The 26,150-nt window shown below is 42.5% G+C and overlaps 1 protein-coding gene and 1 long non-coding RNA gene across 3 annotated transcripts in view; one reads left to right on the forward strand and one right to left on the reverse strand.

Annotated features, from left to right (window-relative positions):
* The window catches only part of ITPRID2 (ITPR interacting domain containing 2), an 88,083-nt gene that overhangs the window by 53,784 nt on the left and 8,149 nt on the right, over positions 1–26,150 (forward strand). For both annotated transcript variants that reach the window (XM_029605921.1, XM_029605919.1), the window contains exons 12-16: positions 6,213–6,287; positions 6,404–6,531; positions 8,447–8,597; positions 9,245–9,310; positions 18,008–18,430. In XM_029605921.1, coding sequence (XP_029461781.1) covers positions 6,213–6,287; positions 6,404–6,531; positions 8,447–8,597; positions 9,245–9,310; positions 18,008–18,430 — 843 coding nt within the window. The remainder of the gene's footprint in view (positions 1–6,212; positions 6,288–6,403; positions 6,532–8,446; positions 8,598–9,244; positions 9,311–18,007; positions 18,431–26,150) is intronic.
* LOC115093738 overlaps positions 8,606–26,150 on the reverse strand; it is a 31,190-nt gene continuing 13,645 nt past the window's right edge. Inside the window, exons 3-4 of the long non-coding RNA XR_003857397.1 lie at positions 12,247–12,354; positions 8,606–8,990 (exon numbers count right to left, since the gene is read on the reverse strand). This is a non-coding gene — a long non-coding RNA (uncharacterized LOC115093738). The remainder of the gene's footprint in view (positions 8,991–12,246; positions 12,355–26,150) is intronic.

The raw sequence follows: 26,150 nt of genomic DNA on the forward strand, positions 1-26,150 counted from the left end.
TGGATACAATGACCATTGTCCATTTCTGAATTAATGTTTGAATTTGGTCACTTATTTTGCTCGAAATCAACAATAATTAGCATGGTATTTAACATGACAGAAAGTTGGTGAGTCTTCTATTTGTGTTTGTAGAAATTAAACTGTTATCATGCTCTACCTTCTGCGAAGAGCATCCCATTTATTTATTTAAAGTAGGGCTGTGCATTAATTTTTAATGAAATAAACTATGGCAACGTTAGTGCGCATTAACTCGGAAACATGAAATAACTACCTCCTGAACAGTTATAAAAATGAAATCTGACTGTAAACACCCTGAAACGAAAATGACATGAAAACAAAATCAGTGCACATCTCTAATTTAAAGCATTAAAAGCAAGTCTATGTATGTAGCTTGGTCTGCTGACTAGACACAATTACTTGACTATGCCCAATCAGGCATGGGAAAGGTGTGTATTGCATAACTGCACTCTCTCACAAGTGTTATAATTTTGTGTGTAGTTTTCGAACACACCCTGTTATGTAATTACTTAATTATGACTTCATTGCCTAGTCAGAAAAAAAAAGATTTATATGTTATCCAATACTTAAACGCAAGCTTCTAAAGCTGTAAAATGTCCATAACTCTCTACCTTTCTGAATCTTTTTTAAATTAACTTTTAACCCTTTATAGTGTGCTCCAAGTAGTGTAGCTTCAGTTAAAAGATCAGTAGATTTAAAATGCAGTTTTGTATACTTGAATAGTGTTGCTGTTGGTTGGAGCCTTGTGAGGTATTAAAGGATTTTAGCACATGGTCACATCTTGCAGACTGACAGATTACGGTCCTGGGTTTTTTTCTCAACCATTGTATAAGGAAATTGCTAATGAATACGTAAACTTGTATGTCTTTGGTTTTTTTTTTTATTTTCAAGCAGCAGCATCATAAGTGTCATTTGCATACAGTAGTAGAAATCTCTTGGGCAGTTTCTCATTAGAGGACATGGTTAGCATGTTTCTTGTGCGTTTGCCCAACTGATCTGTTTCACAGTAGCGTTTCATATTCACCATCACTTCGCTACTGCTGTCCACTACCTATTCTGTCTCGCTCTCAAACAGTCTGCATCAGTCACAAGCCTGCATGAGGGTTCCAGATTGTTCTACCTGTTAACTCCAAGCACAACTGGCTAGTGATATTGGGCTGATCAGGACTTCCTCCCACTTTTTGCTTTACTCTCCACAGTGGTGAGACATCGCGTGCCGTGCTCTGTTACAGAATTTCAAATGCAAAGAAAATAACCTGTGGAACCAGATGTAAAGACTTTAGCTACTCTGTAGGAAAAAGCCTACAAGCTGCTGCCAGAAGCTGCTTTTGGATCCTGCAGTATTTTCTAGGGAAAAGCTAGCAAGACACTTGGCAAAGGAAACAGCTGCTTTAAAAAAAAAAAAAAAAAAAAAAAGGCTTTTCTTAAGTGGCACTGTGTTCCCTTTAAAGACTATCATGCCAATGTAATAAGACGCATGTAAAAATGGCACTCATTTTTTAAAATACATGCACAGCCACCTCTCCTGTGTACCCGATGCATTATTTAAATGAGATGGTGCATTGAAAGGGACACACTAGGGAGAAATTGCATCCCTAATCCCCAGGAGACGTGACTTAATGCTTATTAGTACAGGTGCTCAATACGAACCATAGAGAGCACTATCAATGAAAGAATTAATGAAATGTATCCATTATAAAAAAAAAAAAAAATCTGGACGCAAAATATACACAATATATGGCCTGAAGCGCATATATATTTTGCATCCCAAAAACTTTTTTTATATAATAAATCCATTTCATTATTTTTTTTTTAGTAGATCTTTGGTAGATCTACTGTTCTCTGTGGTTCCTCCTCTGTGATTTTTTTTCATAAGCCCATGATTTGCAAATCACTGAATGCCAGCTGCAGGGCTGGCGTTTAAATTTGCCAGGTTAAAAAGTGTATGTTGGGTGCCCAGGGATTTACTGCATCTGGGGTAATAGCTAATAGCCTCATCTACATGGAATTTATATGTGATAAGCGCTATTAGCTACATGTTTGTTTGGGCACGCATTTTGAATGCGGTAATCCCCTTATTGCATCAGGTGTTACTCTAGTGCGTCCAGCCGAGGGTAACCCTATGCACTAGGCTGGGCACAGTGCATAGGGTTACCCTATGCATCAGCACCTCTATGCACTAAGCATTTTTCCTATTGCCGCAAAATGGTTGCTAACCCTTAGAACACCTGGCTTTAAATATAAGTTGACTTAAAAAAAAAAAAAAAAAGACATTTTTATGTGTTGTTGCACTCTGAGGGGGCAATCTATGCTTCAGCCTAGGAGTTCTAACTTCAGGTGCAGAAAGCAATGAGGCACTGTTACTGTGGGAAAAGTCTTTTTTTTTTAAAGATGGTCCTTCCTTATTACAAGCCAAATACATTATGGCAAATAAGATTATAAGAGCTGCTGTTACTCCAAATGTGCTGCTTGCCAGTAAGCGTCAAAGCTCAGGTGAATTGCCTTCTGTGTGAGGAACAAAGTCAGACTTGCAAAACCTGGGGAATCTTCTGTTCAGTTAAGAATGGAGAATGAAGTAAATGGACAATCAAAGCAGATTAATATGTCCTTTCCGCTTCTTTCTTGAATTCTGCTCTGAGTGGCTAATTTGCTGATAGCCAAAGAGAACCACATGACTGTTTTCTAATACAAGCTGATGCAAAGAGAGTCCCTCATCTATAGAGTCTGTGATAGTTTTATTCAGAGAAAGCACATGTTGCCAGTGTTGTCCCTTAGAAGATTCAAAATTTTTAAACTCTGATAAAGAAGATCCACGATGTTGCACTCCGGATTTTCAATTATTCTAATGTTAAGTTCTGACCAAATTGTCATGAGGTTAAATCTTCAGTTTTAAGATGACTAAGTACAATCCTCAGTAGACCCTTTGTTAGGCATTCAACAGAGAGGGGGGAACCATCTTTCTAGCCACAGCTATAGAAGAGATGGCCAAAAATGAATGGGTACATCCTGATCGCAAGGGTGTGGTACCAGAACATTGGCTAAACTATAAAACTTCACAAAAAAGAAAACAATTAATGGTCTAAGGCTCCTATTATAGACTGTCATTTCTGATATTGTCTAAAGAATTATTCCTGTAGATTACAGGATTAAAGGTCTCTCTAGATCATCAGAAGAGGGTATAGGAGTTAAATAGGATTCCGCAGTCAGCAGTATATTCCACATAGACTTCTTGAACTATGATTCCCTGGATTCAGAAATTGGTACTTAAGATGGAAAGATCTGCTCTGGGCCATTCTGTGTGTTCTGCTCTTATTTAACCTAATTACATTGTAGATGCAACCTATGATATTTTCTTATCAGCTAAAGCCATGACAGGAGATGTAATGCATAGTGGACTCTAGCTCAGGCAGCGGCCAGCTGATTTTTCTTCTGTAGTTCACCTGCTTAGTATTCCATTTGAGGGCAAACAACTATTTAAAATACACGTAGACAAGATTGTCAAAGATATTGTAGAAGATAAGAAAGTCTTTACCTCATAATAAGTCAAAACTTATCCCTACCGCATGTTAATGCGTTAGTAAATGAGCCCGATTCATTGTAATATAGGCTGTGATAAAACTCACTGTTAACAAATGCTAATGTTTTCATCCAGTTTTAAGATCAGCTTAGTAAATCAGCCTCTTAGTCCTTACAAATTTCGAAAAAAGAGATCGTGCTTTCAACTCTATAGAAGATTGACAAATAGGTTATCCCTGCGTTCTTGTCTCGGGTCCCTCAGCAGAAGACCAGTATTATCAACAGCAAACACTGACACAAATGCTGTGGCCTACATGTGCTTTTTAGAAGGAGAATTACAAGCACAAGGAAAGGGATGAGAGTTTCCTCCCAAGCCCATGGTTTCACAGTCACTTGGCCCAATAAACCAGTTTATTGTCTATATGCTTACTCTAGCAATCCAGTTTGCTGACAAATCATCATTTGACTGAGACAAGATGGCTGACAGGCTCTCCAGACCTGAAGACTACCCTAAGTCCAGAGCTGCAGGGAACATTTTGTAATCCATCTAAACTGGTTACAAGAACTTCTGGGGACACTGCTGCATCGGCAGTTTGGATGCAGCAGGAGTTGGAACCACTGGAATGGCAATAGTGTTGACTGTAGTAGTACCATTTGAGGTAAACGAGCAGACAATAAAAGCAGCATGGCTGAGAGAAACAGAGAGCAGTGGCTCAGAGTGGAGAAGACTGGAGGCAAACCCATTGTTTTTATGCAGTTGCAATCCCTTGTGGAGGTGAAGATCTTGCAGCAAGTGGAACTCTGTCCTTTGTATCCCTCCAACTCAGTTCTTTTCAGACCTAAAGCCATCAATCTGAAGACATCTGGGTGCTATTGCTACCTTATCTGAGCAAGTATCCCCTTTTTCTGCTCCTTTCTAGGAATTTACATTAAATCACAAATATCAGAAAATAGAAGTTCAGGCATGCAAGAAATGTTCAGACATATTGTAGATTAAAATTGAACAGATTTAGGTGAGCTGGAGCTCCCTGATTAAAAACAATTTGCATCTTCATAATAAAATTGAGATGCTGGAAAATGCACTGAGATGATGGAACTTGAGACTGATGAACTTCCCCAATACTTAATAGAAATTGTAAATTCCAAGGAATTCTCTTCCCCAGCCTTCAGAGCTTATTATCTCTCTCCATTTAAGAAAAAAGTGACTGAGAAGCAGCAGTTCTCCTTTGATACCTTGGACTTTTCTAGTTTTCTGGAGAAATCTTGGGAGGATTCTATTAATTCATCTACTTTGATTGTTAATGTCACATTAGATTTGGAAATAGATTTTATTTTGAGGTTGCTAGCTGCTAAAAAAAAAAAACAAAAAAAAAACAAATACAGTGCACGAATATAGTTCCTTATGCTGTATAGAAAGTTTACACCACTGAAGTCATCTGTGAAGATGACCATATTTTCAAAGACTGGATATGGGACTGCATGCAAATGCATTACAAGTACATGATGTGGTGATAGCACTAAGGCTATATCTGTGAGGGACATCTTATCAGTTATAAATATTGTCAGATTTTTGAAGGCTGCTAAGTTAGCAAGTCCTAAGGTTTCCTTTGCTATTTTCTTAGTGGAATTTAAATGTAGCTTTGGGCTCAGTGCTGCATCCTGCTTTTGACCATTAAGTTCTACTAGTCTTTATTTTTTTTTTATTTTCAAGTTTGGTTTTGATTGCTATTTGTTCAACAAGAAGGGTTGGTGAATTCAGTGTCTCCAGCAGGAAAATACCTACGGTACCCAAGTGTAATCTTCTTTGAAGCATCTGATCAGTCACGAAAGGTGGAATATAAAACAAAAAATGAAATGTTGTTGATCATATATCCTAATTCTGCTTTGTCTGAAAAGGAACCACATTCTTTACAGATTAAGAGCTTTAAAGTTTTATTTATAAAGAACATAAAATTAGAAAACCATATTTTATTTTTTTTTTGCTTGCTGCATATAAAATAATTTCTTATTGATTTAGCAGTATTTCAGAAACACATAAAAGATTGAAAGAAGCCTATTCCCTTATTTAATAAATCTAATTCTGCAAGATCCTAAGGTACAAGATTCTACCCACAATACATAAAAGATACAGCTAAGTGGAAGGATGTACAAAGCTACAACTCGTAGCGCCATACATATCTTCATGAAACATTATAGAAGAGGTCACCAGCAAATGCCAAGTGTGGAAGGAAGAGTTCTTCAAGCTGCGATCAACCTAACCACTAAACTTACTGCCTTTGTAAGTCCCTTGGTGCAGGTTCTGTGAGTGAAACGGAATAAGAATTTGGTCTTGCTCTCAATTATCGTTCCAGTAATTCACACAGTCTGCAGTGTCCCTTCCAGATTCCAAATGTGATTATTGATAATGTCAGCTGCTTCATGCTTTTGAGGTATTCAGATACATACATTAGGTGTTTTATGATCATTTTACTTTCTTTGAGCTTTTTCAGACTGCACTCCGATTTGGGTGGGAAGTCCTGATTAGCCTCATTTGCCTGGCCAGCTATGTCTGAACTGACAGGTAGAAAAATCTCCAACTTATGGGTGCGGAGCCTTGGTCTCACGTTAAAACAGGCCATACATAACTATGTGCAAGAGTAAATGGAAAGACAATGCTTTGTGCACTTTTTTTTTTGTAGTATCCTATGAGAGGGAACGATTTTTCAGCTGCTGGTTACAGTACTCAAAGGCCATCCATTCTACCTCTCTTTGAAGTAAGTTGTGCATTTGGTATATTAAACGCTACTTTTTAGATACTTTTATAGATGAACTATGTCATGTACAGTCTGTAACTTGAGTGCTATCTCGGGTGTTTTTATTCGCTCCTTAGAATACGTTCCAGGAATTACAAGTAATGAGGAGAAGTCTGAATCTGTTCAGAACACAGATGATGGATTTGGAATTGAGCATGTTACGTCAGCAAACAATGGTTTATCAGCACCTGACTGAAGAGGAACGGTAAGTGTAGTTTGGGAATATGTAGGTATATGTTCTGTCAGTCAATTTGGCCAGGCTTTTCTTAAGCTACTTTAACCCATCAGCCCATAAAGAGAGGGTAGCAATGTAATTGGAATCAAAAATTTAAAAATGATTGCTTTCTCCAGTAGATTATTATGTATGTATGTATTTTTTTCCCCTGGAAAAAAAAATATATACATGAGGCTAAACACTTTGAAGTCTATATTCAGTTGCTGGCTGGCTAGGAAAGTTAGCCAGATCATCTGGGATAAATTATCCTAAGTTTTTCAGCTGCACGGGTGCACCACGGAATATACTCAGCTATCTTAAAATTAGCTGGATAAGTATATCTGGCTAACTTTGGGACTGCTCCTCAGCTGTTCTAAAGTTATCTGGCAATCTTAGTTGGATAATGCTGAAAATCAGGGTTATCCAGCTAACTTATCCAAATAATGAAGCTCCACTCTGGAAGCCCCCTGGACTACCCGTGGCCAGCTGGAGATGTTTATAGCCAGAGAGTTATCTGGCTATATCCAATGTGGTCAGACCATCTCGGCATTTTGGACATTTTAAATCTCTGCATTTGAGGCTGCTCCTGGCGAGAGAGAGAGAGACTCTTTATAAGGCTCTCATATAAGTAAACTATTTATATCACTGTAGGAGAGTCAGCTATTAGCTCAAGGTGAGGTTTTGGTGATGGTCTAACCAGGGCAGTTTAACATGTGCAGTCCTAGGAAAGAACAGCACAGCGCACATCAATGAAGATTTAATGTGCTTTGGAGTGAGGAAAGTTACACAAAGATTAGATTTGTTCATTGCACTCTCGCCCTAGTTTGCGCACTCTACCTAGCTGCTATCAAGCTAGGGCGAGAGTACATTGCAGAAATCTCATCTTTGTCTACCTTTCCTCACTCTAAATATGTCTGCCACCCCAGAGGCATGCTCTCTCTCTCTCTCTCTCTCTCTCTTCCCCTCCCCTCTCTCTCTCTCTCTCTCTCTCTCTCTCCTCCATTCCATCTCTCCTGCCTGAAATGGAGGGCATAACGCTAGGTAAAGAATGTAGTTATTTCCAGCATTATCGCCCTTGATAGTCTGTATAATGCATGTGTTGTGGTATTGCACACAGCGTTACCACATCTCGTTTTCAAATACTCCACCCAAAATCCACCCACCTGAATAAATTTAGCAAATTTGCATATTCAATGCACGCTGTGATTAAAAAATGCATGCGTTATAGCATTAGGGCCCTAATGTGATTTGATGAATGACCCTGTTAGCTGGACAAATATGCTGGATATATATATATATATATATATATATATATATATATTTTTTTTTTTTTTTTTTTAATTTTTTTTAAGGGTTGACTGAAAAAAGTGGTAAACCCTGGCACCCCCCCTCCCCCCCCCCAAACAAAGAACTTGAAACAAAAAAGTAATATCACCACCAAAATATAAAAGTGTTGTAGAATTATGCTGAACTTTGGTTTCTGCATTAAGTGTTAAATTACATGTGATTTTTTTTTTGGTAGCCCAGACTTCATTAATACTAGAGGTGTGCATAGTTTTAAAAATTCATTTTCAGTGAACCGTGGGGAACTTCATTTTTCCCCCGGTTCGGGTTTTTTTTCGTGGGCTCCCGATTTTCGGGTTAGCATGCACTAACGGGGAGGGTTAGTATGTGCCTAACGTTTTAGCGCTAGTGCACGCTAAACCCGAAAAACAAATTTTATTTTCGGGTTTCGTTGCATCGGAACCATGCCAAATTAGAAAACAGGCTATCAAGGGCAATTATTGTATAATTGTCTAATTTGGCAAAAACGAATGCAATCTCTAATTAATCCATATTTCTTCCTCCTACATCACATATGAGATTTTATTTAATATCTTTCAATCTTTTTTTCCCTCTGCAATAGATACGAAGCTGACCAACTTCAAATCTTGAGAAATTGTGTCCGTGAGGAGCTTCATGATCTAGAGCAACAGCTAGAGGACCGCCTGCTAGCCCTAGAGGAGCAGCTGAGACATTTACACATGTCTTCACCTTATAGACCTCAGCTACTCACAGTATGTACCACTTGTACTTTTCACAGGAAACATTTTTTTTGCAGGATCTTACTTGCTAGAACTCAAATTCAGCCCTGCCCTGGTATCTGTTACCTTTATTTTTTTGTCACCCAAATAAAAAAAAAACAAATATTTGGCTACAGACCTACAAGGCAGTTGATAGTTTTGGAACTGATGTGAGATTTTAGTGCATCCTGGGGTTTGTCTTCTCAAATTATTCTTCTGCTGAGAGCTGTATAGACTTGCATCCTTTTTGGTGCTGGTCAGCAGATGTGCTGCTCTTAATCATGGTTCTCCCTCCAGCGAAGCTTTGAGTGACAGCTTCTTGACACTCAAGTACCAGATCTTCTTTCAATCTGACAAATAGCTGCTCCCACCCCCTGCAAAATAAAACTGTTGAAAAGAGATATGATGTGGCTCATCCTTGGTCACCCTTCAAACACTGTTCAACTGCTGATGCTTAATGTAAAGCCTCTTCTACAGCCAAATGTGCATGTACAAAGCACTTGTGCACATGCATAGCAATTAAAGTTCACTAGTTTGTCACAGTCTAATAGAAATATAACTTTTGCATTACTGTTTAAATTGGGTAATGGTTGTTGCAGAGGGTTGTAATTAATGCTGGAATGTTCTTGCTAATTTATCAGGGCATGTATGGAAGCAGAAGCACCGAAAGCCTCTCGTACTCTTCCCCTTTGAATGTGATAGAGCCAGTAAGTGTGTTTTTCTTTTTACAGTTATGGGAGGGAAAAAAATTGGATTCAGATAAAGAAAAATCAGATGTTTTTGAGTATAAGCCAGCTGATGACCTTTTTATTTTTGGAAGGTGTTGAATCAAAACAAAAATAGCTAACTCCCTTCAAAGAAAATGTTGCTGTTGATTTTAAAGGAAAACAATTAAAATAGTAACTTCCTGGTGGTGCTGCCTGATAGATGAAACATTTTCACAGCGATTGTCGAGGGTTAAGCGTTTTATCCGAGTTAGTCTGTTTAGGAATTCCCCCTCCTTCAGTATGGCTACCTTGTAGCCACATTGAGAGAAGATGTTCCTTGGGGGGGGGGGGGGGGGGAGTGGGGAAGAGCAGGTCTAGATGGAGAAGAGGAAAATTTACATGTGTAGATTGGATTTTCAACTCTGCACATGTACTGTTCCAGCAAAATTCTACCCATAGTCAGAGCATGGGCAAAAGAGAAAGTACACGTACTTTCACCGTGAGAACTGACGGAAAGCCCATGGATGAACAGCATGTGCAGTCTTGGTCTTCTTCCTAATACAGTCAGTTTTGAAAATCGCCCCATGATATCAAGAATTGGAATTACTCTGAATTTGTCATCACTGAGCAATTAATCTGATTGCTAACTGCATGGGTTTGAACCTCCTCGCCAAGAAGGACAGCAGAGCTTGGGTGCACCTCAGAAGTGAGGGAAGGAAGACACGGGCTCTATTGTTGGCCTACTGGTACAAGAGCAGGGTTGAGGGTTAGTCTCCAAGGAGCCTTCCTTTCTAGGGATGTGAATCGTTTTTCTGATGATTGAAAATATCGTACGATATTTTCAAACGCGTCAAATATTGGGGGGTTCCCGAAAGCGATAGGAAAACCCCACAACATTTTTGTGGGGTTCTCTTATCGTTTTGGGGGGGGGGAGAAAGGGCACACAAAAACAACCCCCAAACCCACCCCAACCCAACCCTTTAAATCTCATTATTTAGAATTCACCACCCTCCTGACCCCCTCCAAAACTTTTCTAAAGTACCTGGTGGTCCAGCGGGGGTCCCGGGAGCGATCTCCCACTCTCGGGCCGTCTGCTGCCAGTAAACAAAATGGCGCAGATGGCCCTTTACCCTTACCATGTGACAGGGGCTATCGGTGCCATTGGCCGGCCCCTGTGACATGGTAGGAGCAATGGATGGCACGTGTCATTTTTTAAGATGGCGCCGGCCGTCCATTGCTTCTACCATGTCACAGGGGCCGGCCAATGGCACTGATAGCCCCTGTCACATGGTAAGTGCAAAGGGCCATCTGCGCCATTTTGTTTACTGGCAGCCGACGGCCCGAGAGAGGGAGATCGCTCCCGGAACCCCTGCTGGACCATCAGGTACTTTAGAAACGTTTTTGGGGGGTCGGGAGGGTGGGAGATTCTAAATAATTAAATTTAAAGGGTCTGGGTGAGGTTTTTTTTTCTTCGGCTCGGGACAGCCGAAAAGAAACGCTCAGAACTGCGGGAATGAAGATTTCCCGCAGTGGTTACACAAACCCAATACCGGAAATGAGTCCGGTACCGATTCACATCCCTATTCCTTTCATCCCTCAGGCCATTCCTGCATTTGGGTATGCTGTCTGAGAAAGGCATATACAAGGTGTTTAAAAAAAAAAAATAAAATTGAGCATTTTTATAAAAACAGAGATCCATATTCAAAAGCCATTTAGATGGATAACATAATAGTTATCCATCTAAATGGCTTACCCAGCTATATTCAGCCCTTACCCAGCTAAATTCTAGCTGGGTGACTAGAATTTAGCTGGATAAGATGGGATATTCTGGAGATGGGCAAGAGGCATTCTGGGGAGGAGTGGAGTTAGCCACTTAATTTAAGCGGCTAACTTCGATATTCGGCTGTGTTATTCATAACCGGCTAACTATCAGGGTGTATTCAACGGCGTGATTTCTCCACTGAATATACCCAGCTATCTTAAAACTAACCTTCTGTGGCTAACTGGTCGGTCCATAGGCCTGTTCTAGTTAGCTGGTTGTACATATCCAGCTAACTTTAAGATAGCTGGTAGGCGGGTATATTCAGCAGTGCAACCGCATAGTGGCTGAATATGGACTCCATACATTCTTTTAGATCTGCTTTTGGAGACTCCAGTAAACCTGAATAGAGTAACAGTCTCAAACTGATGATCCTGCATGCATTGTTCATAGAAATTTATGTATTGAAAATCTGTTCTTGTCCACAAATGCTCTTTACGCAGTGACATTGTAAATGACTGCAGAAAAAGACCAAAACGGTCCATCTGTATTAAGTAGAAGTGCACACACAATTCCTTATACAACCTGACACCACCAACTACCCTCCCCACAAGTTATTTACCTGTCATCTATATCTGTCCCAACCAAGCCCAAAATATGCCAAAGTGATGGCCTCCACCTTTTCTACTAGTAGGCCATTTCAGGTCCTGCCAACATCAGCTTCCTTATTGTCCATGCCAGGCCAGTCCAAACAATTGGGTTAAGCCCCCTTGCCAGCAGATGGAGACCTTTAGGGGCCTGGTGCTGCCTTCAGGTCTTCAGTATTTCTCTCTCTTCTGCAGATGGTGAAGACACGTGGACTGGTGCTGCAGCTACGTATAGGCTGCTCCCAAGAAGGATTTTTAGGCTCAGGTTCTCAGCGGCGCATAGGCCGAGCCTTGGGGGCGCTCTGGGTGATGATCCTGGTGATACTGATTCTCCCTTCCACCTCGGGAACAGACTGAGTTGGGATCTGAGTTTCCTGTACTGATGGGTCAAGCACCTGGTAGTCCCGGGTGACTTTGTTCTCTTGTGCATCTGGCAGCAGGAGCCATTGACAGCACACACTCCCAGTATTCTGGCAGTGCAATAGAGAGGCAAAAGTTTAATTAAAAAAAAAAAAACAAAAACAACTTACAGCTCAGCCTTTTCCTGGACTGCTTGCCACTCTCCTGTGCTAGATTCAGACTCAAGAGGTCTGAGATAATCACGTTCTCCTGTCTCCCTCTGCTGGCTTCTGGAATGGCTGTAAAAAGAGAGAGAGGCATGGTGGCTCGTTGTGTCAGCAGGTGCATTCTGCCTGGCGTGTGAGTAGGCAGGTACCAGGCAGGTGGGTGTGAACTGCAGCAGGTCAGCAGCCCGCCAAGAGCAAAACTACCGTAGATGAGTTCCCCAGAATGAGCCCTGGGCCCCTAACAATGGAAGACAGTGCTTTAGAGCTTAGTTGGCATTTTATCGCTGCTTTATGCCAAAAATAAAAACATTAAGCAATGCCACATTCTTCCCTCTGAACATCAAACAGGGAAGTTTTGGGGAGAGGGGTTGGCATTACATATTTTCCCTCAGGCACAGCTCCAGTTCTCTATTGAATTTTTTTAGCAAATATTCTCATATGCATGTAACAGCTCCTACCCTCTGATAACCTGGAGAAATGGCTTTCTTCTCCTCTACACAAATGAAGTTTCCCAAGGGTCTTTTAAGGCTAAATTAAGCTTTATAACAGGCTTCAGCAATCTACGCTGTAGATTGCTGTAGCCTGTTATAAAAACAGAAATTCCAGGGTGGTGCTGCTTGGGCCGCACCATTTCGATTTCTCCTTGAGCCCTTCCTAGCCCTTATCCATGTGCCCGCACGGAAGAATGCTGGCTTATTCTTGGCAATGTTTGGAGTTCTAGAGCACTTCACTGGCTAGCACGGTCATAGGGAGTTGGCTGGACAAGAGGAGGATGAGATAGCTGATACAGCTGACAGGAGCGATTGCCTCCTCAGAAGGGGATAAAGCCTCAATGGGGAGGTTGTTCGGGAGAGAAGCTTAATTCTGGGGCATGACTTCCTGCAGCTGTAGAATGGGCAATATGAAGCAGTAATTTTATAGGGGATTCCTTATTCTTGCGTGCTCTTAGGGAGAATCCCCTCCCAAGAGTTTCCTGCTATTTCTGACTGTTGGAGATGGGACCTCCTCGGTATGAGAGACCTGGTTCCAGCCTTAAAAGTGACCAAGATGACGAGGGATCTATATTCCCTTCCCAGGGAAGAGAAGAATATGGTGTTGGAGCATCTAGGGGGTTATCGTCATCTTCTTATACCATAATTGACTGATGGAAGCACAGGAGGTAATTTTCAAAGGAGTTACGTGCAATGTACTATTGTAGCAATTTTCAAAAGCCCATTTATGTGCTTAAAGTGTACTTGTGTAAAACTTGTTGACAATTCAATGGCATATATTGTAGCAATTTTTCAAAAGCCCACATACATGGGTACAGTGCATTTACATGTGTAAAATCCAGTTTTAGGAGTGTAAATACTTTTGAATATCAGGCCCAATGTGTATGAAACTATTAATTGGAGAAAGTGGGCCTCTTCATTGTTTACTTGGCTAAAAGAAATGAAGATTAATCCAAAATACTGGGACAGAATCTTCAGAGTGGTCCATGGATTGCATAGTGTGTTGGTTTAGAGAACTGCTGCTCCCTAGCTTAGTCTATACTTTTTTTCGAAGGAAGATTTAACTTACAAAATCAGCAGGAGGTCATGTTTGTTCATATATTTTATGTAATTGTTTTGTAATTGTATTTTGTTGGTCATTTTGTAAACTGCTTTGAATTTTATCTAAAGTGGGGTATACATTTTAAATAAATCAGGCTTTAAAACAATCTTTGTATTTTTTCTATAGTCTCTCTGCCCAGGTAGCTTAGTGTCTTGAGTCCTCTTGCGTTTGGGTCCAGCACCCAACGGAGGTGGCCATAGTGATCTTCCCCTACAGGTAACGGTGTGCTGAGAGGGAAGCTCATGATCCTATGGCTGATGAATCTCACACGGTGGAGTTAAGTGATGCTAAGCGCTCCATAGGTTAGATCACCTGTGTGGCCTGGGCCAGACTAGTTCAAGATGGGACCTACAGTGTTTACTGCAGCTGTGCTGCAGAGTGATGGCATCTGCAGTTTTGGCCTTTTCTACAGTTTTACCCTCTCTAAAAGATTTTCTGTCATTTGCAGTAGTCCTGCAAGTTAAGGGATCAAAATTTAGAGGCTGCCTAAGCGTGTTTATTGGAAGCCTCTCCAGTCCCTTAATAGCCATCCTGGTTGGGGCCATTTCAGAAGCTACAAGCAATCTGCTCAGACAACTTTCACCTTTCCCCAGGGTGGTATTCTAGGACAATGGATTTGGCTGTTATGTACTTGGTGTGCTCCCTCACAGTGACTCTTGGAGTCTTCTGTTCTGGTCAGATGCCACTCAGGGGGACTTCCTTGTCACCTTCAGTGAAGGCTTTGAGGGTGATGGTATTAGGTTTGTTCAGTCACCCATATATTTTGGGGGCCCTGTTTCTCCCATGAAAAGAGATCAGGGGCATAGCACTATTTATTTCAGGTCTCCCAGAAAGGGCTATGCATTTCTTAGGCATTTCCCCACATGGATATATAGGGCATTCCCCTTACCTCCTGTAGGGGTTACTATCAGATACTTCTCACATGCATTATCCTGGATCTATTACCTTTTGCTAACCCTGCGTATCTGCTGGTCAAGTCAGAATAAGGGCCTCCCTATGTAGGAAGGGGACGCTGGTTCTTTCTTTTGTCAGATATCAGACTATTCAGGTGAGTCAGAGCAGGAAAGCTGTTATTCACAGCCGGGGCTTATGCAAGTGTGGAGCTCCTAGGCTGGCTGACTGATTATCCTGAACAGCAATGTCAGTATAATGCTTGGTGATGTGAACAAGCTGAGGGAATCTAGTAGCACTGGCAAATGAGTCTTGTTTGGGATGGAAATCCCATGCAGTATCTAGCAACAGCTCAGATGGCCAAAACAGTCATCATGCATTCAAATGTTTTGAGCTGTGACACTCTTTGACCCTGAGTGTAAGGATTGGTAGAAGCAGCCTCTGCCCCACTAGTGGTCAGGTGGGACATGAGCATGAGCGGATTGTAGATGAGCCTGCCGAAGCTGTGGTTGCACTTTCATTTCATTTAATTTTCATTTATTAAAATTTATTGATCGCCTAACACAAAATAGGCCTAGGCGATGAACAAAAATAGATACATAATAAAAACAATAATAAACACACACTTCAGAACTCAGTCTAGGGATTGTTCAGGCTCCTGAAGGGAACACACATGCAGGTCATGTTCTACAAGGGTATCCCCCCCCCCCCCGCCCTCCAAACGGGGCTCCTGCTTTCCATTTTTGGATAGGCCTTTGATATGTCCTATTAAAGCATAATAATTTCTAAGGCATTGATTTCAGAAGGAGATAAGCCCTTCAGCCTTCTCCAGCTAGGGTTTGCAGGTCCCAGAGGGTTGTCAAGCCCACTCAGTAAGGGTGCAGGCTTCCTTGTAAACAGAATCAGAACCTGTCTTTCCAGAGGATAATGGTAGGGCATCATCCTTGTCTCTGTTGCATCCCTGCTGAAAAGGCCTTGGTGTGGGTGTGCAGGCTTGGAAAAGCTACACCTTGGGCACAGGAGTCCTTAGAACTAGTGTAGTTTCCTCCCACCTACTCTGACTGGAGCTTCGGTATATCCCACTTGTTTAGACTGGTCTGGCATGGACAATAAGGAAGGTGAAATTACAACTTACTTGTTAAGTTCTTTACTTTTAATCCTGCTAGACCAGTCTAGAAGCCACAAGGGCTTTCAGTTTGACAAGTTCAGAAAAATAGCAGCAAGTACATTGTTTCAGACTCTGAAGGCAACTGGCCTAATTGTGAGCTTGGTGTAGAGATTCTTACTCCTGAATTAGTTTTTGTTTGGCTTTATCAGGTTTTGATTGTGATGGTGAATTGGAAACCTAATCAAACAATTGCTTTCAGTTGTCTTAACTTTGACATAGGTTGCTGAAAACCTGAAGTCAATATCAAACCTCTAGGGGGAGTGAAGTCAGCTTTGACCTTTTTTTGCTCTGTCTGCATAGGCTGGCAGGGGGGACATAACCCAGGTGTTTGGACTGGTCTGGCAGGACTAAAGGAAATGAAATTAACAGATAAATTTAAATTTCTCCTTTGTTTCCCATAAAACCAATACCCAAGTCAACACCCAGGCCCCCTGCCCATTACCAAGTTTTACAGTAATCTGCAAAGAAATCAATGTTAATGGTGTTGGCTTTAAAAAATAATAATAAAAAAAAAAATTCCAGCTTCCACATGCTGATTGGGTTTTAACAATGGTCTCTCCAACCATCTTTGCACACTGCTGTTTTCTCACGGCTGTTAAGAGCTGTGTAATGTTGCTGCCCCAGAGTAAATTGGAGTTTGTGTGCCTGCCTGCCACCTCTTTTAAAGCTTAAGGTGCACTGACTCTGTAAATAGTAAAGTACTGAATGGTGTGTACACTGCATAAATAATACCAACTAGAAACTGAAAAGAATTTGGCTTTGGCCATATACTGCAGCACATACCGTTATGCAATGGGTTACTGTAATTCTCACATACAAGAATAATGACTGACCTCTTGTATGACTTCCACTGCGGAAGGAAGTTATGCCTTTGCAGCCTTGCTAATTATATCCCTTCTTTCTGTATTCCTGCTTCCAATTGCTATAAACTTGCTTAAATATTTCTTCTTTTTTTCCTTTCTGTCAGATACTGTTTGCCTATTTTCTCCTTTTGCTTCTGGGGGTGATGGCTCGTGCTGATCAAGGTGATATCCACTTATCACTATTGACATTTCTAGGGAATTTCCCCTATTTTATTCATTTGTAATTTATAGTATCCCTTATGTTGCAAGAGTCTAGACTAATATTCAAGCTTGGTTGACAAGTAGTAGTATGTGCAATACAAGGCCATGTGAGCAAATTAGTTTGCTAGTAATTTACCCTCTTTCTTTCCATGTAAAATGAATCTGTGTAAAAGATTGTCTGTTGTACAGAGAGAATTATCCTGAAAAGAACTAATGTAATAACGAAAGATACATATAAATATCATAATGCAACATTCAAAATTTATATCATAAAAGAATTCTTTCTTAGGCATTAGAATTTTAACCCTGATTTAACTTTGCATACTAGAAGTATCTTAGCCATTGCTTAGGCATGGGTAAGCTCAATTGGATAACTGAAATGTATCTTTCATAATGATGCAGTGAAGCTCTCTTGATTTCAAATGGAAACATATAGTGAGGGTAACTTTTTTTTTTTGCTATTTTGTTTCATATTTTGTGGGCATACCAGCATATGGGTTTTGGGGTATTGTACTTATCACCTTTTGTTGGATTATAATGCACTATGTTTGAACTGCGTATCTCTTGCCAACATTCAGTACTGATTCGCTGTGCCCTAAGAGATATTGAAACAGTGCATAACTTTTGTAAATTCTACTACCTTTAAACAAAAATATATTTCTGAAGGGCAGATACTACCAGTAATTGTCTGTTAAGTTGATTTAGAAATTGAAACTATTTGAGCTCTTAGCCATCCTCAAAGCCATAAAGGTATTTGAGCCATGGCCCTGTAACTACTCTATACAGATTCATTTTTTCTTCCTCTGCACTCACCCTACCTCCTAAAATTAGTTGCATGTGGAATTTCTATAAAATACCTTGAGTTGAGCATATGAGCTTTATAGTGATGAGATGTAGATCTCAAGTTGTTCCCTTATGTTAATTTTGTCAATCAGTGTTGTAAGAATTTTAGTATCAGAAATATAAAATTTGGTCCTGTAATTTTTCTCTTAACCCACCCAATGTTTAGGTCACTGAACTTATCCGTGAACAGTCGTACTTGAAATCTGAGTTGGGCTTTGGAGATATTGGTTTAGAAGCCGGAGCAGAGCGTGCTGAATCAGTCTCATCCCACATAGCCTCAGATTCCTCTTCAGTCTGTTCAAATCCCCCTCAAAGGGGCACCAGAGCTAGAGTGAGCTCTTCCGATCATCTGGCGAGGACCAGGACTCATTCAGCACACAGCAAGCCCATGTATCGGGCATCGGTTGCCTTAACACCAGCTCCACCTTTTAGAGCTGGTATAGCACAGGAGCATAGAGATTCTGAGTGCTTGGAGGATCTTGAGAAATCTGAAGCAGAAATGAAACCGGAACAAGTTCCTCAGGCGTGTGCAGCTGATGAAGGCAGAAGAGTTGCAGAGAATGATGAATTGCAGCAAGTTATAAGAGAGGTAAGTTAAAGATCCAGCTTTTTGCTTTTTGCTTTTCAACCTTTCTGCTGCGTTGAAGCATTTTGATGTGAAATTGATCATTTTGCCACACCGAGTGCATGACTAAAGTATGATTGAAGTAACCAGTCTTCAGTAATGTTACAAACTGCTTTATGGACTCTTGCAGCATATTATACAAAAAGACCATATTTACTGAGAGTCTACACAGGTCTATAAATGGGAAAGGCTTCTGCTAATAATATAGCAAAATTCATCTAGATGTGATTGCAGTTTATTGTACAATTGAATAGTATGTCAAACGCGCAGACACTGAGTGGCCTGTTTCTGGCACTGGACCTGCATGCAGCTCCCACAGAGAAGAGTGGGAGAAGGAACGTTCATAGTAGTAATTGTGTAATAAGTATATTACCCAATGAACTGGGTAAACCGAGACACTGGAAAATTGTATGATCCTGTGAAAATACGGTCAGTAGCTGAAATAATCCCTTGATTTCCTATTCTAAGAGTTCATTGTTGTAACTACTAGGCCATACATCCTCCCATCGTGGGTCAGCGGAGTTCTGCTTCAACAGAAATGCTCTTTCTGTTCTTTGTGTATTTATCTCAATTGCTGAACTCGTTGTTTCACGATGAATGCCTCCCCTCCTCTGCCTCTGCATGATATTGTGTAATAATTTGTGTTTAAGAAATGTTTGGGTGGACTATGACGTGGTGAAACTGAAAAACTGTTTATTCTGAATGGAAGTGAAAACACTCCCATGGAACAAATTCACTGTTTTTGTATCAAAATAACACATTGCTCATTGTCTGAAAGCATGACCAGTTGCTTTTAGGGTGTTTTGAATCTGAGACAAACTGTTGTGTTTAACTAATCAGCCTTTACCGGTAGCTTAACCCGGTTTCACCCAAGAAGCCCAGATAGGTAATGTGTGGTACCATGGAGTCTGGCGAGGGGAGGGGTCAGGTATGCATATATGGACTGTGGGTGAGTCATTGGGGAGGGAGCAGCTGGATTGCTATTTGTTAAATGAATAGGGAAAAGGGGCCCAAACTGTGAGACCTGGGAGATGTTTAGGGCATGTAGGGGAGGTATTGGGTGGTGGATGAAGCATAATCCAATGGGGCCAGATAACATTTTGTGAGGGAAGTTGGGAATCAGGCTACAGACCCTTTTATATCTTTGGTTTTTTTTTTTTGGGGGGGGGGTTTGTTTGGTTTGTTTTTTTAAACAGTGCTGCTTACCCAGATATTTTTTTTAAGATATTCGGATAAGTAGCAAGTTATTCAGCCACCCTAGACCGGATAACTTAAAAACCTTAACAGCTATATTAAAAACATAGCCATTTAGGTTTTTAAGTTAGCCAATTACAAGTAGCTGGATAACTTTAAGTAAGTATATTCAGCGAGACGTTTATCCCACTGAATATATATAGGACACGTTATCTGGCTACTAAAAGACCTACTGGATATTGGCCTCATGATAACTATAAAAATATGAAGTTAATACCACTACATTCATTAGAAGCTGAAAGCTTCTTCATAGCACTTTGTGGTGCTTTACAGTTCCACAAAAATGAACTCAAAAGTCTATAAACCTTTTTTATAAAATGGATGTGAAAAAAAAAAAAAGGGCACCATACTAAGGATAAAGTTAATATGTGGAGCCAGAACTATCTTAATCGTATCTATCCTGTTCTACCATGAAATATGCAGTGGAGACCATTGAACAAAAACATCTTTAACCAAAGAAATGATTTTGTCTTCATTAATAGGAATAGAGTCCTCTAAGTTGGTATAAAATAAATTCCTAAGTAAGTTAAACTGCACAAGATCTATGCATGACTCTAATACACTTAAAGGCAAGGTTTCCGATTTCTGCCAATTCACCTTGTAGCTGGAAAACTGAGAAATCTGTAATTTCCTAGCATGTAGCCAGATGGACTCAGGACCAGTAAGGTTATGTGTTCCTCTGCTAGCAGATGGGAGACGGAGTCAGATTTCAAAGCTGACATCACCCTAGATATACCCCTGCAGTGACCTCAGCTCCTCGGTATCTCTCCGTCTCGTAGCAGATGCGGACACTATCCCACACACTAGCACAGTGTTAAGAAAATTACAGCAAGAAGACAAAAACTACCTTAAAGAAGATCGAGCCCCGCTCTCCTGCGGTGATACCTAAGGGTCCCTCCCCCAGTTGAGAATTCCTGAGGTGATTTCCGATAGCCCTCAGAGGTGTGCCTTGGTCCAGTAGCCAGTTCCCGACATGGACTTAGCCCCCAGAGTGGCTGAAAAGGCAGGGGGTGCATAATTGAGCGCGGCGGTGAAGGTAAAACCCTTTCCCCTCTGCAGCTGGAGACCGTCCGGCACACGATCGGTAAGCGCTGAGACCAGGTAAGCAGAAAACTTTAAATTCAGGTCTCTGGTCTCCAGAGCTCAAATTGCCATACTGATTCCTTCTTCTTCCGGTGAGGAAAAAAGGGAGCACTGATTGGGTTGAGCAGCCTTGGTTGGGCTAGGCCCTGATCCGGTGCAAGGGTCCACACTCATGGAGACCCCCGGGGGTCGTCATCTTACGGGCAGGCTGGGTGGTCAATGTGACTAACTTGTGCGCGCTCAGTACAGACATGTGCACAGCGGCGGGCATAACCGCACACACAACTGAGCGCACTCCATGTGCATAACTGCACGCACAACCGCGCTTACAACTACACGCTCGCATTGAAGCTCATTTCATGTGTGCCTAGACATAGAGGGGTAGATTTTATAAATTTCCGCGCGCGTGTACTTTTGTTCGTGCACCAGGCGCAAACAAACGTACGCTGGATTTTATAAGATACGCGCATAGCCGTAAGTTCCCTCCGAGGCCGCTCCGAAATCGGAGCGGCCTCGGAGGGAACTTTCTTTCCACCCCCCCTACCTTTGTTGGCGTAAATCTGCAAGCGCCAGCAGGCCTTCGACGCAACAGCATTGACCCTGCAAATTGCTTCCTGCTGCGCACTAGTGGCACATTCTTGCTTGCTCCTCTTGAGAGAGGCAAATAACTCCGGAACGTATACTGGTGAAATGATGGAACCTGCAGAAGCCTTCCTGACAGACACAAGCTCAGATCTGGTGTGTACTTCAACCAGAGGAGTAGCCTCAGTAGTGGCAGCCAGAAGACAGCTATGGCTGCGGAATTGGTCTGCTGATGCGACCTCTAAAGCCAATCTCACAAGAATGCCCTTTAAAGGATCTCTCTTATTCGGAAGTGAATTGGAGAAGTTAGCCAACAAGTGGGGCAAATCTCCAGTGCCTCGGCTACCGGAAGACAGGGGTAAAAGATCCTAGCACCCCTCCCCCAGAAGAACCAGGGGCAGAGGCTCGCAACGCTTTAGACCCTACAGGAACTCGCAGTTCCAGGCACTTCATCCCTCTGGAAGGTCACAGCCCTTTCGGAACTGACAGACCAAGAGAGGAACAGGCCCGGGAGCAGGCTCTAGCCATGCTCCCCAATGAGAATGGGCTGACCCATCCACAGGAAGAGGAAATAGGGGGTCAACTTTCCCTCTTCTACCAAAGATGGGTCGAGATCACGTCAGACAAATTGGGTACTAAACATCATTCGAGAAGGTTACTCTCTGGAGTTCCGCAGCATCCCTCTGGATAAATTTATGATGTCACCCTGCCACTCCCACACCAAGAGACTGGCAGTGGAAGCCACTCTGTTAAGACTACTCAGTCTGAAGGCAATATCTCCGGTTCCTATGCCCCAACAAAATATGGGGCGCTATGCCATCTATTTTATCATTCCCAAGAAGGAAGGATCATTCCGACCCATCTTAGATCTCAAGAACGTCAACCGTCATCTGCGGATAGTACACTTCTGCATGGAGACTCTTTGCTCCGTAATAATGGCAGTACAATCAGGAGAGTTCCTAACCTCCCTGGATCTCTCTGAAGCCTACCTTCACATTCCAGTCCATCAAGATCACCAGCGTTTTCAGCGCTTTGCGATACTGGGTCACCATTACCAGTTATGAGCGCTACCCTTCGGACTAGCAACTGCCCCCAGAACATTCTCCAAGATTATGGTGGTCATGGCAGCAACACTGAGGAAGGAAGGGATCTTGGTACACCCTTACCTGGACTGGCTGATCAGGGTAAAGCCTTTGGAGGAGAGCCGACAGGTGATCAGCTGAGTAAAGAACCTACTGCAGGAGGGTCGTGAACATGGGCAAGAGCAGTCTGCAGCTCTCTCAGTCTCTAGAGTACCTGGGGGCCTGTTTCGACACAACAGAACAAAGTCTTCCTCCCTCCCCCAAGGAGAAGGAAGCTGATGGAACAATTACAACGATTGATAACCAATGCACGCCCCAAGGTATGGGACTATCTTCAAGTCCTCTGCCTCATGGCAGCAGCCCTGGAGGTCGTCCTGTGGGCAAGGGCCCACATGCGACCGCTCCAGCGCTCCTTACTGTCACGCTGGAACCCACTGTCCCAGGACAACTCAATTCGCCTCCACCAGCAGAGATACATTCTCAGCTTCAGCGGTGGATGCAGGAAGACCACCTAAGCAGAGGAGTAAGCCTATCCCCACCGAACTGGATCTTGCTCACCACGGATGCAAGCCTGTGAGGGTGGGGAGCCCACTGTCAGGAACTGACAGCCCAGGGACAATGGAGCAAGGAAGAGGCAGGATGGAACATAAACCACCTGGAAGCTCGAGCAGTCAGACTAGCATGCCTGCAATTCAGTCACAGACTCTGAGGCAAAGTGGTTCTAGTATTGTCGGACAACACTACAACGGTTGCCTACATCAACCACCAGGGAGGAACCAGGAGCCGGCAGGTGTTTCTGTAGATAGATCCTCTCATAGCATGGGCAGAGATAAACCTACAAGGGATCTCTGCCTCCCACATCGCAAGAAAACACAACGTCTCAGCAGAGAGAGCCTGGACCCAGGGGAATGGATGCTGTTGACCACAGCCTTCCAACTGATACTAAATCGCTGGAGCCTCCCAGCCATGGACCTACTGGCCACCTATCTCAGTACCCAAGTCCCCAGGTTCTTCAGCCGCAGACGAGAGCCTCACTCCCAAGGGATCGATGCTCTCATTTAGACCTGGCTGGAGGAAGACTTACTGTACACCTTCCCTTCATGGCCACTACTGGGCAAGATCATCTGCAAGATAGAACACCACAGGGGTCTGGTCCTACTAGTGGCCCCGGATTGGCCAAGATGCCCATGGTACGCAGACATGAAAAGACTCCTTGCGGGGAGCCCTCTGTGCCTACCTCCATACAGGGACCTTCTCCAGCAGGACTCGATTCTTCACGAAGATCCATCTCAGTTCTCTCTTACAGTCTGGCCCTTGAGAGGATTCTCCTGAAGAAGCACGGTTACTAGAAGCCCGTGATTGACACCCTGCTCCGAGCACACAAGTTCTCAACATCCCTGGCATACATACAGATCTGGAGAATATTTGAAGCCTGGTGCGAGGACCACAAGATACTCCCATGGACGGCCAAGATCCCCATAATTCTGGAGTTTCAATAGGATGGTATTAAGAAGGGGTTGTCACTCAACTCCCTCAAGGTCCAAGTAGCTGGCCTCTCCTGCTTCAAAGCCGAAGTGAATGGTATCAGTCGATCAGCTAATCTGGATTTGACACATTTCCTAAAAGGGGTTAAGCAACTTTAGGGGTGGCCAAAGTGGCCGGTGCCCCTATGGAACCTCAATCTGGTATTTGACTTCCTAGCGGGGGCGCCCTTCAGACCAATGCTCAGTTTGTCACTACGCCTCTTAACATTGAAGGCTGTATTCCTGGTGGCAATATGTTCAGCTTGTTGTATCTCTGAACTACAAGCACAATCCTGACTGTAACCATTCCTTAGGTTCACCCCTGGAACCATACAGCTGCGCACCGTCCCCTCCTTCCCACCAAAAGTGGTTTCTGAGTTTCATTTGAACCAGGCCATCTCCCTATCATCTCTGGATGAACATAAGGACTATGAAGACTCCCGCCTTCCTCGCCATCTAAATATTGGCAGACTCCTGGTGCGATACCTGGAAAGATCGGAACCGGTGCGCAAAATGGATCGCCTGTTCATTCTTCAAAGCGGGAAGAAACAAGGAGAAGCAGACTCGCAGGCAACCATAGCCCGCTGGATCAAGGAAGTAATCGAGGCAGTCTACATAGAGGCAGGAAAGCCTTTACCACTGCAGGTTAAGGCTCATGTTACTAGGGCTCAGGCAGTATCTTGGGCAGAAACCAAACTATCGCCTGCCAAGATCTGTCGGGTGGCGACGTGGTCCTCCCCACACACCTTCTCCAGGTTCTACCGCCTGGATGTTCAGGCCCGAGAAGACGCAGCCATGGACAGCCTCCCACCCTGTCTGGGAGTAGCTTTTTTACATCCCACTGGTCCATCTAGCTACACGCTAGGAAATGGAGAAATTACTTACCTGATAATTTAGTTTTCCTTAGTGTAGACAGATGGACTCAGCATCCCACTCATGGCTGCCCCAGAGAAGGAGGACCCCGGAAAGCGAACCTCGAGACTAAACAAATACGGGTAAGCTGTTGCCTACCACTAGTTCAAGACATCCGCAGTTTGTCTGGTGTTGGCGTTAACTTAGTTGAGTGCACTGGCAGTCTCCAGTTTTGAAACCAGTTAAATCAGTTTAATCAAGTTTGAGAAGTTTAATCAAATTGTTTATGCAAAGATATATATCCACAATGGCTTTTCGAGGAGGATATTGAGGAGCTGAGGTCACTTGAGGGGAATATCTAGGGTGACATCAGCTTTGAAATTTGACTCCGTCTCCCATCTGCTAGCAGAGGAACACATAACCCACGGGTCCTGAGTCCATCTGTCTATACTAAGGAAAATGAAATTATCAGGTAAGTAATTTCTCCATTAACAAAGCTGGTACAGAAGTTTCTGGATCCATAAGATATAGCTAAAGGTTGTCAGCAAATGCTGATAAAGTAAAAATAATAGAATTGTGGTCAGTACTGGAAGCCAATGGATTATGATGTATGGTCAGCAAGAGGGGTTCCAATGCAAGATTAACTAGAAAAGGAGACAGAGGAGATACCCCTTTTCAACCGTTTAGAGGCAAGGGTAGAGAGCATGTTATTGACCAGAATCTGAACTACAGGGACACTGTAAAGCAAACAGACAGAGCAAATAGATTTATCTCCAAAACGAAACCATTGATGACCATCAAAAAGATAATGCCATTCAACCTGACAAAATGCTTTTTCTGCATCCAGAGAGTGAGAAAACACAGGCTTTGTGATGGTCTTGGATACATATGATAAGTTATGAAACAAATGAGCATTATGTGAAATGTATCTACCTGTAAGAAGATTGATCAGGATGAAACAAGTCCCCCAATATACTGTTCCAGTGTCCTAACTAAGATTTTCACAAATATCATGTAATCTGAGTTAAAGAATGAGAGACACCTATAATTAGATAACAAGAGATCCCTACCCGATTTTGGTAAAACAATAATCCGTGCCTCTATGAAACAAATCCAGGAAACCATTATGCAATATATTACTAAAATAATCATGAAGTTTTGGAATCTGTGTCTTACTGTATAACTTATAAAACTCAATTGGAAATCCATCCAGTCCTGGAGACTTCCCGACCTGGAATTATTTGATAGAACTTTAGATTTCCATTTGAGTTATGGGGAGTCTAATCTACATTTATCCACTTCAAATAA

Source organism: Rhinatrema bivittatum, chromosome 6 (genome assembly GCF_901001135.1).
Source record: "Rhinatrema bivittatum chromosome 6, aRhiBiv1.1, whole genome shotgun sequence".
Classification (NCBI taxonomy): domain Eukaryota; kingdom Metazoa; phylum Chordata; class Amphibia; order Gymnophiona; family Rhinatrematidae; genus Rhinatrema; species Rhinatrema bivittatum.